The sequence below is a fragment of the Ananas comosus genome, linkage group 8 (assembly GCF_001540865.1).
Source record: "Ananas comosus cultivar F153 linkage group 8, ASM154086v1, whole genome shotgun sequence".
Lineage (NCBI taxonomy): Eukaryota > Viridiplantae > Streptophyta > Magnoliopsida > Poales > Bromeliaceae > Ananas > Ananas comosus.
This window is the reverse complement of record NC_033628.1, coordinates 9,047,760-9,065,201: the sequence shown is the minus strand read 5'-3', so window position 1 is coordinate 9,065,201 and position 17,442 is coordinate 9,047,760. Positions and strand designations below refer to the sequence as shown.

Sequence of the window (17,442 nt, the reverse complement as noted above, 5' to 3'; positions counted from 1 at the left end):
GGGAAAAACGACCGAGCGCCTGTATCATGGTACAAATTTATAAAAAAGAAATTACATACGATAATTAATAAGTTATGTTTTGTTTGTCAAATTTGATAATTATATAACTAATAACTTAGATAGCAATTAATCACTATTTTTAAAGATGAAATTGGATTTGCAAACCTTACAATTTTTCGGCAAACTGGCGCAGGATCTAATATGTGTTCATGCCCAAATAATTGACAATTGCAAACAATGTAGACAAATTTATTTTGCCATATGTTATTAAAAACATTATTGGTCGATCTTATATTTTTCAAATGTTAGCGAATAGTTGCAAGTCAAACATGAGTATCCAACCATTCCGAGTCATCAAAATTTTTACACCCGATTCAGATATCAAAAGAAAATGTAAGGAACATGAAGAGAATATTCAAGACAATGAAGAAGTAATTGCTTAAACTATAATTATCGATACAAATGTCTAAGCTTTTCGCTGCATATTTAAGTTCTTTTTCTACTGGCTTTTTTTTTGTATGTCTTGATTGTTTTTTTAGCACTATTTAATCAGCTACAAGCCTTCTTAGGCTTAGAGTTTAGCAATTTTTTTTATTTCTATTTTATTTTATATTTATTTTTCTTTTGAGATCAATGAAAAGCATCAATCATCACTTTCCATAACCTAAAAGAATCTAATTCAAAAAGATTTGATCCTACATGTGACATTAATGTAAACTAGTGTAGAAACTCGCGCGATGCGGCGGATAAAAATTATAATAAATTATAAATTAAATATACAAATAAAAATATAAAAATATAGTAGAAAATAATTAATATTTGATTGGTTAATAATATAAAAAATATATTAAAAATTTTTTTAGAATAAAAATATAATCTAATGGAGAACAAAGAAAGAAAATAAAAAATAAACTATAAGAGAATAAAAATTGTTGATAGGAATTAAAAAAGCATAATTTAATGTAAGAATAAAAGATAATGAAACAAATAAAAACCAGAGGTGCTTTCGTTGGGTTGGTTTTATTACTTGACGAATTATAATGGGCTCCGGTTGCTTTTTTTCCTAAATAAAAATCAAAATTTTTTTAAAAAAATTAGTAATTTAAATAAAATAAAATTAGGAGAGAAAAAATGATTTTTTTCTTTTCGAGAAAGAAAAACAATATTTTTTAATTTATAAAAATATAAAATTTCACCCGAATATATGTATGTATGTATGCATATACACAATATGACCAAATAAATATTTTGATTAATATATAAAATTATCTCAAATCTTTGTGTATGAGGATGTCTGTGAAAAGAATAACAGAATAGCAATTAAATTAAGCAAGAAAGAACAAAAACTATACCCAAAGGTGAAAACATTTGAGGAGGCCTCAATAAGGAAATCAAAAACTCCGGCGATAGAGGACGCTGACATGGACGTCGCAGGAGCATCCGGATATGGCCAGCCCTCTCCAAATGTGACTCTATGGGTAGCTAATGCTTTCTCCAATCTCGACCTGGTTTGATGGATTTACAACGACAACTAAGCCTTCATAAAAGAAAAAAAATAGTGAGAGAGGAGAGACAGAATTGGTGGAAACGAACACGAAGAAGAAAGAGAGGGCGAGGGCGACAGAGAAAAGAATGGAGGGGAATCATTGCCGAGGTCGTCATCGCCGACCTTCATGTTCGGCCCGGCCGCCGAGGCACACGTGTAAGACGGCTACGTTGGAGGGAAGCCGCCAGAGGCACGCCTGAACTCCGGCAGGCTCCACTGGGCACCAAGAGTACTGGTCGGGGTGCATCTCGCTTTGAGATTTGGACTGTGGGGATGAACTCTCGCATCGCAGCATCGAAGCAATAGATCAACGGCGAAGATTCCCAGGGGGAAGTCGATCCCGTCGTCAAACTTGTCCTTATCGCTTTCCTCATCTTCTTTTTCTTTCAATCTCTCCGCTTTGGGTTCTTCGTGTTCCTGTGGGGTTTCTTCTTCGGCCGTTGGGTTCTTTTGGTTGGAGATGGGGATAAGGAAGCCGTAGCTGTGGTCGATGTCTTTTTTCGACCTCGGTGGATGGGTTTTTTTTAGGTGGATGAGTTTTTTTAAGCGAGAGAGATGAGACAGAAGAGAAGGCGAATGGTCGGGCAAAAAAAAAGGAAGATTAAGAGAAAGGAAATGAAGGGGCATATGGATAGAGAGGAGTAACGTAAGAAGCATTTAGAAGAAAATTAGCACCACCTTAATTAAAAGAGAGAGAATATGGGCTTCACTAACATCCTAATTAAGAAGAGAGAGAATGTAGGCTTCACTAATTAAGAGAATAATTCTGTAGGTTTAGAGAAGGGAGGGGCCCACTTTTTCCATGAATTGCGGAGAGGGCGTTGAAATCCATGAGGATTCATTATATTTTATAGACTAGTGTAAGAATACATGTAATGTGGTGGGTAGAATATTATTACAGAAAATTTTCTGTGCAATAAAAAACTAGTAGAAATAAAAATATAATAGTAGTACGAAATTGCTCTTAATTTCAAGTCCATTTTTCTAAATAAAAAAAAGTAATAGTAAGAATATAAAATATCACTAAGATACATCTTTAATTTTAATTATAATTTTCTAAACAAATAAATAAGATAACACAGAAAAAGCTAAGACAGATCAACAATAATTAAGTCCAACAGTCAAACTAACTCAGCTCAGCAAAAGACAAAAGAAAAATCATACCCCTATCTCTCTACAAATAGCAATTAAGCTACCCTTATCACCCCAAAGAAAGCAAGTAAACACCCCACATTAACAGTGAAGCAATCAAGAATTGGCAAAGCATTTAAGCATTTATATAGAGTACTTTAAAAATAACACATTAATTGAATAATACAAACAAGTAAAGCATATATACAATGATTCATATTAGTTTTACTCCCAAACAAATAGGAGAAATATTAAGCCAAATTCAAAAGAACAGCTAGCACTTATTCGCAACTAACAAATCAAGCCAATATACACTTCTGCATTAGCTAGACAAATTAGAAAAAAAAATCGAAGGGACACTCTAATTGTAGGAAGCAGGAGAAGCAAAAGAAGTATGGAAGCAAAAAAAAGTACGAAATAAATAGACAAAAAAGGGAGAACGGGGTGAGGGCAGGTAGGGTATTGTGTGTGCAAGGGAAAAAAAGAGAGTGGCAAACTAAAATGATTCACAAATTTATGAACAAAAGGTGATGAAATACATAAATAGACTAATACCCAAATATAGTTAGATTATTCATCGAACAAATTATCCAAAAAAAAGTAGTTACATCGAACACTTTCTGTGACATCCCAATAGTCACACATCAGATGAGAACGAAGTTGTAATTGAACATATAAGAGACCATAGGTCCTAGTAAAAATAACTAAGTTTAAATATTTTGGACTGTTGGTTTGAGTCCAACGAGTTATTATTGCTAGTACTCCGAATCGTTATATTAAGTATTAGAGCTAATCGACAGGCGAAAATGTGAAATGTGTTACGCCCCGGGGCCCGGCAAAGGCCCGCTCGGTGCGTGTCCATACCCGCCACATGCCTGCATGTATAAGGCATCTACAACGATAGCGATAAATAAACAAGAAGTAACAAGTATCTAGAGATATCAGAGCAAGTATACAACTAGAATCTAACAACAAGTAAGAAGAAAAGAGAACTAACCACTAAGGTAAAACACAGAGTAATACAACAATAAGTCTCAAATACAAGTACTAGATATACAAAAGTGGTGGTCTCTATACACGGGTACAACTCGCTCTCTCCCCAACTATACAAAAGGAGAGATAACCACCTAATAGAAGAGATCCCTGCGATCTAGCTAGACGCGACTCTCTTGCCGTGATCCTTAGCCTCTCCCGGTGCAGATGGCTCTGAAAGAAAACATCAAACAGGGGGCGTGAGAACTATAATTAATAGTTCCCAGTGGGTAATTACTGACCTCAGCGAGAAAGCACCACTAGGCCCCAAAAGCATAAGTAGAGAAAATAAGCATTAAAGAAGGAAATCAACGAGTAGATTTAACAATATAATTTACTACCACTACTATGTCGCAAGTAAGCATGATGATAAAATTGATGCTTCTAGCTATCATGAGTAAGTACATTCGATGCATGAACTAGTGTGTTCAAACATGTCACAAGTATACTATATATATCCAAGAATGTCAACTAAATGTCCAATACTATGCTACAAGCATGCCAAAGGAATCCAACTACTATGCACTAGTCTAGTAGTGATTATCATTTAGTTGTTCTTTGTCAATTTTTCATTTCCAAAATAGGATCTTCACGAGTGTAGTCCAGCTTGTGCCGCTTAATGGCCCCGGGTAGTCCAGCATTCACTAGGAATGTGACTGTCCCACGGTGACCTAGTAGGCCCTCAATCCCGCACGGTGAGCGTATGTCGCATAGGCCAACTCCGGAGTGCCGGCTTGTAGGGAGCGACCCTCACAAGTATGTGCGAATGAGTACAAATGGCAAGCAAGCGTGATAGTCATCTCAGATACTCGGTCATCATGTCTCAATTATGGTAATAAACACTAGCAACCCCAAAGGTCCAGTTCAATGTCTCAAGGTAAAGATTTAACCGTTTACTAAATCCAATACCCCTTTATGACATTGTAACTTACTATGTCAATGCATTCATCAAGATCAATGCCACTTTATGACATTCATATCCAATATGTCCAATATGAGTTCTAAGTTCAAGAGCATATTATATAAGCCATTTCTTTACAAGAAATATGATTCCAAACCATTAAATAGAATACTAACCATATGCAAGGCTACAATGCATATATCTCTTTCTACTACATAGAGGCAAGTTTTCATCATACATAACACATGTATTTTAAGCATTCCAAACATCTCGTATGCTCTATCTAGCGTGAATATGCATGTATTTTTATTTTACGGCAATTAAAAATCGACATAGGTGGAGTTTTTCTATTTTCGATAAGGTCAAACCCACCAAAACTCCTCGTAGCCCTTTGTTTGCGCCAACGAAGGTGTCCACTACTTTCCTAGCTCCCAAAAGGTATGATTAAGAGAGTTAAACGCTACGAACGAATAATTCTAAGATCAAACATTAACCAACCCAAGCAAAAGGGGCAAAACTCACCTTAGATGGTGAAATTCTCTCTCAATCTCGAAATGAGAGTAAGATCCCTACAAATCCAACCTGAACAAGGGTTCTAAACCATTCAATTGGGATCCAAAAGCCTCTAATCAAAAATTTTCAAAATAAATCCTAAATCTCACATTCTAGGGTTTCATCTCAAGAAATCCATCAAAACATGAATCTAGTGAAAGAAATATGTTCCTAACCTCTTTAGAAGCTTCAAACCACCATAGGAACAGCTAGGGTTGAAAACCTTCCCTCAAACAAGCTCCAAACACCAAGCGAAAGCTTCTCCCGTGGTGAAAAAAGCACCAAGAAGCAAAAAGAAGCAAAAAGAAGAGTTTAATCTTCAAAAATCCCAACTAAAATGAAAGAAAATGAAAGAGGGGAAGAGGAGAGCTCCCTTACCTTCTTCTCTACTAGTCTCAGCTCAGGGGACCTCCATGGGGCGTGCGGGGTATATGTAATAAGGCTACAATATCAAAAACACCCCTAAAAAATAAGCAGATTGCAGTCTGCACTGCGTACCGGTACACGGAAAGTTGCACCGGTACAAGGCCACAGTACGCGCAAATCCGAGCCTCGGGTTGACAGAAAACGGCATTTGATACCGGTACAAACCCGATGTTGTACCGGTACCACCTCCCATTCCGGTATAAGCTCAATGCTGTATCGGTACTCTGCTCTGCAAAGTCCAACCCGAGAGCAGCCAAGTTCTTCACTTTGGAGAGCTCAGTGCTAAGTTTTAAACCTCGATTCTCGGAATGCGAGCCATATATATAGGTCGAAACACTGTCAACGACCCTCTAGAAAATGTGGAAAAGCTCGGAACACAAATCAAACACCCGAACCTCGTAATTTGCACAGGTCCAGTGTGTTATAAAATGAGTCTCGACTTAGGCAGGCTGAGAGATGAGTCTCACATCGCCTAACATTGCCTCGTGATCTTGGAATGTATGTGTGATTGGTTCGACAAGGACTTTAGGACCTAAACTGTGGGAGTTTGTGACGGCTTATTAAAGCATTTTAGACTGGTGGTTTGAGTCTAACAAATTATTATTGCTAGTGGGCCGAATCGTTACACTTTTAAATCAACTATATCTTCAATTGCAAGAAATCAAAGATAAAAAAAAAAAAACAAAAGGCAAAAAACAAAAAATTACATCCAAAACATGTACTATCATTAATACAATTACATTAAAGAGGAAGCCTCAACCCCTCTTGTCACACCCCAGATTACTCGTTTCCCCGGGCACGATAACAGACCCGCCGTATACATAGGAATTTTTTCTGTATACGAAGCGAAGCCGTACTTGTATCTGTAATCATACAACACTACAACCAGTAGTGTAGAGCTACTAAAATAAAACATATGTAAACAACAGAGGTTCACTATATATACATAGCATCCTGATATACAAAAATCACTCGCTCCAGCGAGATACAAACATCAGTATGTATAATAACCCAAAAACTACAACTACCTGTAGTTGGTACTCCTCTAGCTCTGTGACTCGTCAGGAAGAATTCTAACTCGGAACACCATTTCCACGATCAGTATCAATAGTAGCAACAGCCACAACCGAAGGCTCTGCAAAAAATCCACAACTGGGCGTGAGAATTACTGCAAAAAGAAGTAGTCCTCAGTGGGTACCGCTACCTATCTCAACGGCTCACCCACTAAGTCTACAGATGATATGCTCAATGATAGTAAAAAACTGGAAATAATCTACAACTATATGCCACTATACTATTATGATCCAACACTAACTATCTGCAGAATACACCCGTCCCGCCTGTCGAAGCTACACTAACTGCCAACACGTTAGGTCATCAGTGGAGAGCAAGTCCAAACAGGACAAACCGACATCAACGCAAAAGCACTAAGCCTGACTCCGGAGTGGCACTCGTGGGCGCTACCCAACCGACTGTGCAAGCGCGTCTCTGTCGAGCTCAATCAAGCTCTCACAGGCTATAGTCAAGTAAACAGGGTCTAACAATCAAACTCACGTGCCCTCGGCACAATTTATGTAAAAACGGCAATCCGAGTCTACCGTCAACCTCAACGTCACCCAACAGTCCGGAACAGCCTAAACAGTGCTATAAAAATAAGCTCGGCATCTCAGCACAAGCGTAAATGTATTTTACACTATTCTGGGTATCCACCGCTCACAACTGCGGCGATACAAACAAACTACGGCTCCTAGAGCTAAATCTGGCAGTTTTAACAAATGACGGTATATAATCGTCAGTTTTCTCCTAAGTCAATTCCAAGTCCAGCATGTATATTTTAGCTAATATTCTAAGCTCCAGTTCAGATTTTAGAATCATGCTAATTATAGAATTGAGCTACTGACATGAATAACAAAGTTAAAACACATGTTAACAACATATAAGCTTAGGAGGTAATTCCGCAAATTTCGGTAAGTATCATTAACCCACCTCTAGCGCTAATCCACGATAGCACGGGGTCGCGAAGTTGCCGGAAACCCCGTCGAGATCAGCCAAAAACACTCAGAACCAGCAACCAAACTTCTCCAAAGATCTAAACATCAAAAACACCAAAACTTGCATTACAACTCCCAAAATTCAGCACTTAGAGCCTGTTTGGATGCTCACTTTTTTGGAGTATAGTATAACTATACTATGGGTGTAGGAAAAAATTTCTAACAAGTGTTTGGATGGTTTAAAAATATACCAACTAATTAGGGTATAGTTAAACTATAGCCCAAAAAATAGGGTAAAAATAAAATCCAAAATTTTCTCCTAAAACTGAAACTCTATTTTTCGGGCTCCTCTACTCACGCAGCCGTTCTATTCTTTTACCCTCTTCCTCTGAGCCTCCCTCCTTTCTCTCTAATCTCCACCCTCTCCACAACCCACCCTCTCCTCCGCCGCACTCACTTCGGCCACCGCCGACACCGCCGCCGACGCCGCCGCCTTGGCGGCGATCGACCCGATCCCCGCCGCGAAGAAGTCGAGCTCGTCTATCGCCCCCGCAGCGAAGAAGTCGAGCCCGTCCATCGCCCCCGCCTCGCTCGCTGCCTCTAGGACCCGCAACCAGTGCACGCACGCCCCGAACGCCTGCGGGGGCGCCGCCGCCGCCGCACCGTCGCCAGTTGCCGCCGCTGTCCGGGGAGGCGCCGCACTCTTCTCGGCCACGGTCGCACCCTGCCATGGCCGGAGAGGCGCCGCACGCTTTTCCTCCTCCAACAGGTAAAGAAAGAAATTAATTTTGGGTTTTGGACTTGTGTATAATTTCAAGTTTGAGCAATTCAGTTTTTGTGTTTTGGACTTGTGCATTCTTCTTCAAAATTGACGTACTTGTGCCACCTGATGCTTCCTAGTCAAAAATGACAAAATTACCTCTTTCCCCCTTTCCATTCAAGGGGTGCACGACCAGGAATACTCCAATTCTAAAGCTTTTCCTATCCTTTTTGAGAAGAGAGAGAAAGAAACCCTTGCATAAATCGAAGAGTTTAGGGTGGGAGCAATTGTAGGCAAAACAGCTCTTATCGGTTTCCATCATATTGGGCTGATTTTTGGAGGCAGGCAAGTAGTCATTTTGGTTTATGAATATTTGGTTTGATTACCTCTAAAACAGAAATTAGAAATTTTATTTGATCATATATGAAATTTGCATCTTATTTGTACTTTAATATTATTATTGTTCTATGTTAGGTGATAATTATGCAGAATTCTTTTTTCTTATTCTATATACATAGAAGTTGAATTTAGTACTTGATTTATCAAGAGCTAAATTTATTTAAACTCCCTTTAAATGTTTTGGTCATAGGAGAAATTCATACTTTTGTTAGCTAGTTTTCTAACCAATTCAATTCCATGGCGTACATCAAGTGATAGTTACTAAGTAGTATCTCTCTTTCATTATTTCGATTCTAATCTTCCATAACAATCAATTGGAGTATATGAATGACAGTTAGAAGAAAAAAAAATCATGATTTGAATCCACTTCTTTGTTAGTCTCATCAACCTACTTTGAGTGATTATTGACTATGTATTGAGAATGATCAATTAGGTAAAGCATCAGACTATGATCCATCCTTCATTCCTAGCATTCAAATTAATTGAAATCACGTAAAGGCCCTCAAATTGGAACATAGACAGGGACTCACTGTTGCTATGTATAGCTCTTATCGGAAGGAGATCACTAATCTTCATCTCTTAAGAGCTTATAGCCATTAATAAAATTCCCACTTTAGTAGTATCACTTTATACTCCATCAGAAGTTTGGGAACCGTTGATTAATGTGAGTATCACTTTATAAACATTGATTCTTTATATTATTTTTTTTAATTTTAACAGTAATTTTTTTATTTTATGAAGAATAATATAGAACTTAGAAAATGGCACAACAAGCCCTTTCCATGGTATGAAGCACTATATGATATTTATGAAGGTATGGCCTAAACACATTTTATTTATATTTTTAATTATTAATATTTAGATGTATTTCATATTTGTATATTAAAGGCACATATGCAGAAGGCAAACGTGCTCGTGGATGTGAGTATTATAGTAATCACTCTAGAGGTTCATCATCGACCTCCCAGCCGGAGTCTCCATTAGCCACGATTCCAGGTGTCAGAGATAATTTTGATGAACATGTTGAAGAGACTCAGGAAGTCAATCTGTCAGCTCAAATACCCTCACCAAGTGACCTACCTCACCCAGTTCAAGTGCCTCCACCATCACAATCACAAATACAAGCTCAAGAAGCTAGGACGGCATCAAGTTCTAAAAAAAGAAAAATAAGAAGCGGAAATATCAATAAAATGGAAGATTATCTAATTGTAAAGGAGAGGGGTGACGATAAACTTGCTAAAGCTATTGTCACCGCAGCAGAGGTACAAACAAGAAGTTATCATGATGATAAATATTCTGTTGATAAATGTATGGAGGTGTTTTATGCATTGCCTGATCCATGGACCGCGGACGAGGTATTTAAAGCTTCAAGAGTGTTCCAAAGAAAGAAAAAAAATCGTAAGGCTTGGCTTTCATTAAAGGATGAACATAGGGCTTATTGGATAAAAAAGGCATGGGAAGAAGGAATTTAGAGTTAAACCTTAAGGTTGTTGCTTAGTTTCTTTATTATGCTTTTTTATTAGGTTTCTTTCATTTTGCTTGTCATGTTAAACCTTACCATTGACATTTGTTGGTATATTGAACTTTATAGTCTATTTAGCAAGTTGGTATCTTTAATGCTAAATAGATTTTTGTTGGTATCTAGATGTTTGTTGTCTTATTTCATGTATTGCTTAACTTAATGGATGATATTTCTTGCTCTTTTTTTTGCCATGGCAGTTGACTTTGTTTGTATATTTCATTCATAGTAGAAAAAAATTGGATTGAATTCATAAATAGAAATGACATTCATATATAATATTGTCATACAATTTCATGAAACATATTCATGAAAGATACATATATATCTAATATTTAGTAACAATCAAGAATTCCTCCGAGATTGGTGTCTAGCTATGTAATCGGTCCACATTTTTTTTACAATTTCTTCACGCTTAAGATTGCCTGCTCTGCGTTGATTATTCATAGAGTCAATATCCTCAGCATATTCCGCATCCCCATCTGACACATCGATTATTTCATAATTTCTGATTTCTGAAATGCCATCATTCAACCAATCTTCTGTTCCATTATGATTTCGGATGAAATTATGCAACACACAACAAGCCATCACAATGTCAGTTTGATTATTGATAGAATGATATGTAGCTACCTTTAAAATTGGAAAACGCATTTTTATGATTCCAATAATGCGTTCGATATGATTCCTGAGTTGTAAATGACGAAGATTGAATAATTCTTTATAATCTTTTGGCTTTTCATTTGCTGCACCATGCTCCCTTAAATGATATCGTATGCCGCGATATGGAGCAATAAAGCTTAGTGTGTTAGCATAACCTGCATCAACTAGATAATATTTTCCAAGCGGAACTGTAAAACCATTGTTTAAAGCGTCTTGTAGTATCCTCGCATCTGATGCCGACCTCTCCCAACCAGCTCTTACATAAACAAAACGAAGATTAAAATCACATGCAACCATAACATTTTGTGATAACGTTTGTTTTCGATTACGATATGGTTCTTGCAAACTTGTGGCAATTGATATAGGAATGTGAGTTCCATCAATAGCACCGAAATAATTCTACATTTAAAAAAAAATAATAAAGTCAATTGAAATATTAAAAATTTATGCAATGCGAGTATAATTAAATTAATATAAGCAAGCATTTGACATTACCTCAAAATAAGGATAAAATTTGCTGTTCCACCTGATACTTGATGGTGTGATGGCCAATGGTCGTTGAATTAAGTCTTCAGTTAGTTGAGTGATTGCTTCTAAAACCACTCGAAAATGACGACTCACTGTTTCTCCACTATGTTGGAAACGCTCTTGTACAGTACGATTACTTGCATTTTTAGACAAGGTAAATAAAAACATAGCTACTTGTTCCTCCGCACTGACATATTTCGTATCCGAGATAAGCCCTTTATCCCTCAAGCATTTGACCAGTGCTTTGAAGACATGAGTTTCCATTCGAAACTCTCTCTTGCATCGTTCATCGTGGCCTTCAAGAACTTCTTGAACATACATTGCGCCAGTAAGAACGGATGTGTGAATGCGTCTCCTCTCTGATGTTTCATCACCATTTGTTACTGGATGAATGAAGTTTATGAACTCAAATTCCTCTTCTTCCCTTCTCCTCAAAAGAAAAAGTGCGAGATTGTTGTTATCCATATTTTGTGATTGTAGAGGTATAGAGAAGAAAACATAGGAATTACTAGTTATGTGATTGTAAGAATTTGATCCTTTTAAATAGACTTAGAATAGTGTAAGAACAATAATATTTCTCTCCAACGGCTAGTTTTTTGATTTTTGAGCTTTCTAACGGCTAGTATTTGAATTTTTTAGTTCACTAACGGCTAGTTTTGAAGATAAAACTTTCCAACGGCTAGTTTTTCAAAATTTAAATAAATTTATTAGTAGTTTAATGTCATAATTTTTAAAATTTGAAATAACAATTAATATTTAGGTATATTTAATACACTAATTTGAAATTTTAAAATAAGTTAATAATTAATAATTTAAATTTAAAGTCCCTAATAGCTAATTTTTTAAGATTATCAGAAATTCTATAAAATTGTATAATGTGCATCCAAACAGCTTCTAAAATAATCCCGCGGAATTTTTTTGGAGTTACAGGATTCCCTATTTTATTTGGATCAAAACTATGGTATTTAAACTCCATAGAATTTTTTTACCATGCATCCAAACAGGGCCTTAAGCTTAATCCACCAATTTCAATATCAAAACTCACCTATCAATCTTCAAATCCACAATTTAGGTGAAGAACACTATCAAAACCAGTAGTGAAAGATGGAGTAATCTCCTCTGGTCGAAAATCCAGCTCCTTTAAAGAATTGCTCCAAGAAAACCAATAAAACTCAAATTTCAGCTCCAATACAGCAGCAGTCCAGAAGAACAGCAATTTGACGATACTAACCTTAATCAATTTCTATCAAATTGGCACCACGAAACCTCCAAGAAGTCAGCTAACCAACAAACCAAGTTTCGTTGCAATCCGACCTTCCTCCGTCGCACACGAGCCAAAACGCCGAAGGTCGCTGCTGGAATTCTGCTGAAATAGCGATTCTTAAGGTGGAATTGAGCAAATTGGAGGATTTAGAGGGGTTGGAATGCAATTGTAGGCTTCACTGTGGAGGAGAGGTGAAAAAGCTTCTCAGGGGTCGAACATAAGCTTTTTATAAAGAGAAGAAAGGGTGAAATAAGCCTCAAGAACAAGAGATACTAACCTGCTGTCCTGCAAGAACGGGTACTTTTGCCCGAAACTCACTTCTGGGCGTCCGGAACCTCTAGGCTAAACAAAAACTCCTTTTCGGTTCCTCCGCCCACAGTGTGTTGTGCCTTTATCTTGGTCCGGCGGGCCTCATCTACCACCAGACACGTGTCAGCATAATCGATATTCACGAAGTGAACTTTCGGATCCTCTTCTGGGTGCCCGAAATTAGGATCCGAATTGGCTTCCAGTTCTACTCAGTTCAGCACTCGAGTTCTGGGCGACCCAAACCCTATTTTGGGCGCCCGAAACTGGTAAAACTTAAGTTTTGTTCCTTTGAGTGCGCCAAGTCCATTTCTACATCCATTTCGTACAGAAACGACTCTAACTCAGTTCGACACTCTCCAGATGTGTCGACCAGTCACTAATACTGTAGCCAATCCTATCCAAACCTCCGGAACACTACACCTCTCCACATTTTTGAATCGCGGTTCCCACGGAGCACTACTTTTTTCCCGTAGTCCTCTCCCATTCCCCTCCGCTCTCTCTCTCTCACATCTTCTCATCTCCTCTCTCTCTACCCATCCTTTTCCGTACGCCTCCGCCTCCTATGCGCTGTCTCCACCGCCTCCGCCTCACGTGAGCATTTTACGGGCCGATCCGCTATAGATCTTGCGTCCACATCTCTCTCTTTCTTCGCAGCTATGTTAACCTCTTCTTGTTCATTGGGCTTCTTCTAAATGTCAGAAATTAAAGTTACAACTTTTTTCCTAGAAAGAGGTTAAAGGGAAAAGGAAAAAAGTTAATTTTATTATGCTAGATTTTTTAAGATTTTAAGTTTCCTCTTTATATCTCTTCATCACTTCTTCTCCACATTCATCTTTCACTAGATGTTTTTTTTTTTCTTTTTATCATCCTAATTAGGATTTCAATTGAAGGTTAGGGTTTTTCTTAAAAGGAGGAGGAAAAGAAGTCCAATGTTTGAGTGTGATTGAGGTTGTGTTTGGGTTTTCTCTTGATTAAGAAATCAAACTAAAGTTATCATTTTTCTTATCGATATCAAAAGGAGCTTCTGATCCAGTATGGGTTTCTTAAGAAAGAGGCTCACTAGATGAAGAAATTGGCTTGCTCTAAGCTTAAAAAGGGTTTAATGATGGCCTATGCGAAGATTATTAGCTTTCTTAGTTTCTGCTTCTAGGCTTTAATGGTCTGAGCCATTCTGAAAGGTTTTTTGTTATCAATATTGGTGCTGTTCTAACTTATGATTCCCTCATCGGCAGAGTCGCAAAGGCCATGATTGAGGCTGCGGTTGCCGATATTAATGTATATGCGAGTGTTCTTTGTGCAGCCTGTCTAAACCTTATAATATAGGACTCTAATTGTAGTGTTTTTCTTGGTGGGGAAAACTGCAACGAAAAATTCGATTGTAACTAAAATCTAACTAGTTTTATGATGAAAATAAATAAATCAACTTATAGATAAACACAAATATCCAAATAAAAATTTGATCTTATCCGGAAATGTGCGAGGCACTGCCCTAAGACGTATTCCCATCTATACGTGCGGGATTAACCGGAAATAACACCCCAAGGTACGATCGGTATTTTTCCTCCTGCGAGCACGATCATGAAGGAGGTTGACAGAGACTCTTTCAACACCCGATGACAAATGATAAAATCAAATAGATCAAAAACAATTGAAGAAAATTAAATAACTCTAAAAAATTATGCTCTATAAATTTTTTTTTAGCAAAGCTCTCTGTCATTTTTGGATATTTTATATATCTCTCTATGAACAGTAGAGCACTCTTTATAAAAGCAGGGGTGAAGCGAACATCCGCGCGCACAACGCGTGCGTGCGCGAGCAAAGCTTGCGTGCCGTAACGGGCGCACGAACCGGAGTAAACTGAAAAAAATAAAATAAATAATAAATAAAAATAATTAAATAATCAAATAAATTTTTTTTCAAAAAAAAAGAAAAGAAAGAATTTTGCTACAGGAAAATCTTTTTGAGTGTACGGAATTCTTTTGTAGCTTATATATACTGTCTCCTGATTTTTCAAAAAAAATTTATTTGATTATTTAATTATTTTTATTTATTATTTATTTTATTTTTTTCAGTTTACTCCGGTTCGTGCGCCCGTTACGGCACGCAAGCTTTGCTCGCGCACGCACGCGTNACCTGCAACACTATTTCTAAATTCCACTTTTGCTATTATTTCAGCAATTTTTAAAATCTGTTTGCTGCATAGATATTATTTGATTGTATATGTTATTTGCTCGAAATTACCTAATTTAAATCAATTTTTTTTAAAAATTGTTTAGAGCATCTATTTGTTATTGAATCAAACTCTATTCAACATGATTAAATTTCATGATTTTAAATTTTAGTGTATCTCAGAACTTGTGGGGGAAGCTATTTTATCAGTTTGATAATTTTTGATATTATAATTGCCCTCATGATTTCATTTTGTTTATCCTAATGTTTAGTTTGTAAATAAAATTGATAAATTCTAAAGTTAACATTTATATTATATTGAGATAGATATGGTTGATTTTCTATCATATTAGATATCTGTCAGAATCTTGCAGATTGCTTGACGAAAGGGCTGAATAGAACTGAGGTCCTAAAATCATCGAGGGGGATGGGACTTTGCCCATAAATCCTGCAGTGGGAACCCAACTTTTGTGATAGGAGATCTCTTGAAGAAGGTTCAATATGGTAAAAATAAGCTGTCGGGTTGGCCAAAGAGCACTTTCTACAATTTATATAGAGGAGCTTTAGCTCTAATCCCATCCCTACGGTGAGTAGTGCTCTGTGTAGTGGTTGAGATTGAGTTGATACCTCTTAATGGGATCTGAGGCGGTAATTTTCGCGAGATATGGCTCTACACACATTCCTGAAGGAAATCACCTATATGAGAGTATCCGTATGTGGCCGTGGCTATATGAATGGACTATCCATAGAAACTCTTATTAAAAATCAAAGTACTGTGCATGGCCATTAACGCATAGACCCGCGACGGAGAATTCTATACTCTGTGTGTGGTAGTTGAAGTCAGGGTCAAAGGAACGTAGTTCAAGACCTAATTCACTCTGATTCCTTTTTATGAAAACTATTTACACTAAGTGAGGTTAAATCTCTTAAAAACACCTTACCTATTGCATAGTATAAACACCGGGTGATATATTGATTTATTGATTTATTTTGAATTTAATTCTTTTTTCGAGATTTTGAATTTTGTGGGGGATTGTTGAAAGAAAATTCAAAATTCTCTAATCATCATTGTTATTATTTAATTTATTTTATTATTTAATTATTTTTATTTATTATTTATTTTTATTTTATCCGGTTTACTCCGGTTCATGCGCGCTCATTACGGCGCCCGTTTTGCTCGCGCACGCACGTGTTGTGCGCGCGGACCTTCTGCAGTGGAATGTTGCTTTACCCCTGCTTTTATAAATACTGTTCATGAGAGAGATATATAAAATATCCAAAAATGACAGAGCTTTGCTAAAAAAAATTTATAGAGAAAATTTTTTTTGAGTTATTTAATTTTCTTCAATTGTTTTTGATCTATTTGATTTGATCATTTTGTCATCGGGTGTTGAAAGAGTCTCCGTCAGCCTTCTTCACGATCGTGCTCGCAGGAGGAGGAATACCGGTCGTACCTTGGGATGTTACTCCAAGTTAATCTTGCACGTAAGGACGGGAATACGTCTTAGGGCAGTGTCTCGCACGCTTCTGGATAAGATCAAATTTTTATTTGGATATTTGTGTTTATCTGTAAGTTGATTTATTTATTTTCATCATAAAATTAGTTAAATTTTAATCACAAGCAGATTTTTCGTTGCGGTTTTCTCCAACATTTCTTGCATTCATTGCAGGAAAATCCATCTGAGTCTTTTTCTTTTTATGTTTGATGAGAATTTATAATTGCCTATATGTGTCAGGTTGGATTTCTCTTTCAGTTCAATATTTTTACTATTTCATAAACGGATTGTTGTATGCTGATTAACAAATATATTTAGCAAATTTTGTAGTATATCTAGGATTTAAATTTTTTATATATTAAAGTTTTTTTTTCTTGATTTAATCGCTGTCGCTTTCGGGAGCCTCTGAATTTGCTCTGGGCCAAAGCAAGTGGATAACAATGGTGGGGCATCGGTGAAGTGTTGTGCTTACAGGAGATTGCGCTCTTGCATCATCCAGGTTTTGTCCAAGGCGAGATTGGAATTTGCTCAGATCTTTTTGATATCTGCTTCAGTTTGGCTAGTTGGTTATTTGAATTCTTACTGATTTTGAGTAATTTAGGTTTAATCTCCTAGATATGGCAATATTGTTGCCACATGGTGTATACACATTAGCTAACTCTAACGAATAGAATAGTAAGTTTCTCTATAATTAATTTTTGGGTTTATTAGACAACGCTTATTAAATTGGTTTTAACTGCTTATGTAGATCTGATT

The 17,442-nt window shown here is 36.9% G+C and overlaps 2 protein-coding genes and 1 long non-coding RNA gene across 3 annotated transcripts; 1 reads left to right on the top strand and 2 right to left on the bottom strand.

The window, feature by feature from the left end:
* Nucleotides 1,233–2,148, bottom strand: LOC109713987. Its single transcript, XR_002217230.1, has 2 exons — nucleotides 1,670–2,148; nucleotides 1,233–1,537 (listed from the first exon to the last, which is right to left on the bottom strand). It is a non-coding gene; the product is annotated as an uncharacterized LOC109713987 (long non-coding RNA).
* Nucleotides 9,474–10,425, top strand: LOC109714617. Its single transcript, XM_020239314.1, has 2 exons — nucleotides 9,474–9,552; nucleotides 9,627–10,425. The coding sequence occupies exons 1-2, from the start codon at nucleotides 9,474–9,476 to the stop codon at nucleotides 10,208–10,210; spliced, it is 663 nt and encodes a 220-aa protein (XP_020094903.1). The 3' UTR covers nucleotides 10,211–10,425.
* Nucleotides 10,603–11,935, bottom strand: LOC109714616 (putative nuclease HARBI1). The gene is made up of 2 exons (XM_020239313.1): nucleotides 11,416–11,935; nucleotides 10,603–11,319 (listed from the first exon to the last, which is right to left on the bottom strand). Exons 1-2 carry the CDS (start codon nucleotides 11,911–11,913, stop codon nucleotides 10,603–10,605), a joined length of 1,215 nt encoding a protein of 404 aa, XP_020094902.1. The 5' UTR covers nucleotides 11,914–11,935.

Excerpts from the sequence above, each read along its gene's own strand:
- LOC109714616 (XM_020239313.1), bottom strand. The coding sequence starts at position 11,913 with ATGGATAACAACAATCTCGCACTTTTTCTTTTGAGGAGAAGGGAAGAA. Across the intron at positions 11,320-11,415 it reads AATTTTATCCTTATTTTGAG|AATTATTTCGGTGCTATTGA; the intron begins GTAATGTCAAAT and ends TTTTAAATGTAG.
- LOC109714617 (XM_020239314.1), top strand. The coding sequence starts at position 9,474 with ATGAAGAATAATATAGAACTTAGAAAATGGCACAACAAGCCCTTTCCA. Across the intron at positions 9,553-9,626 it reads ACTATATGATATTTATGAAG|GCACATATGCAGAAGGCAAA; the intron begins GTATGGCCTAAA and ends TGTATATTAAAG.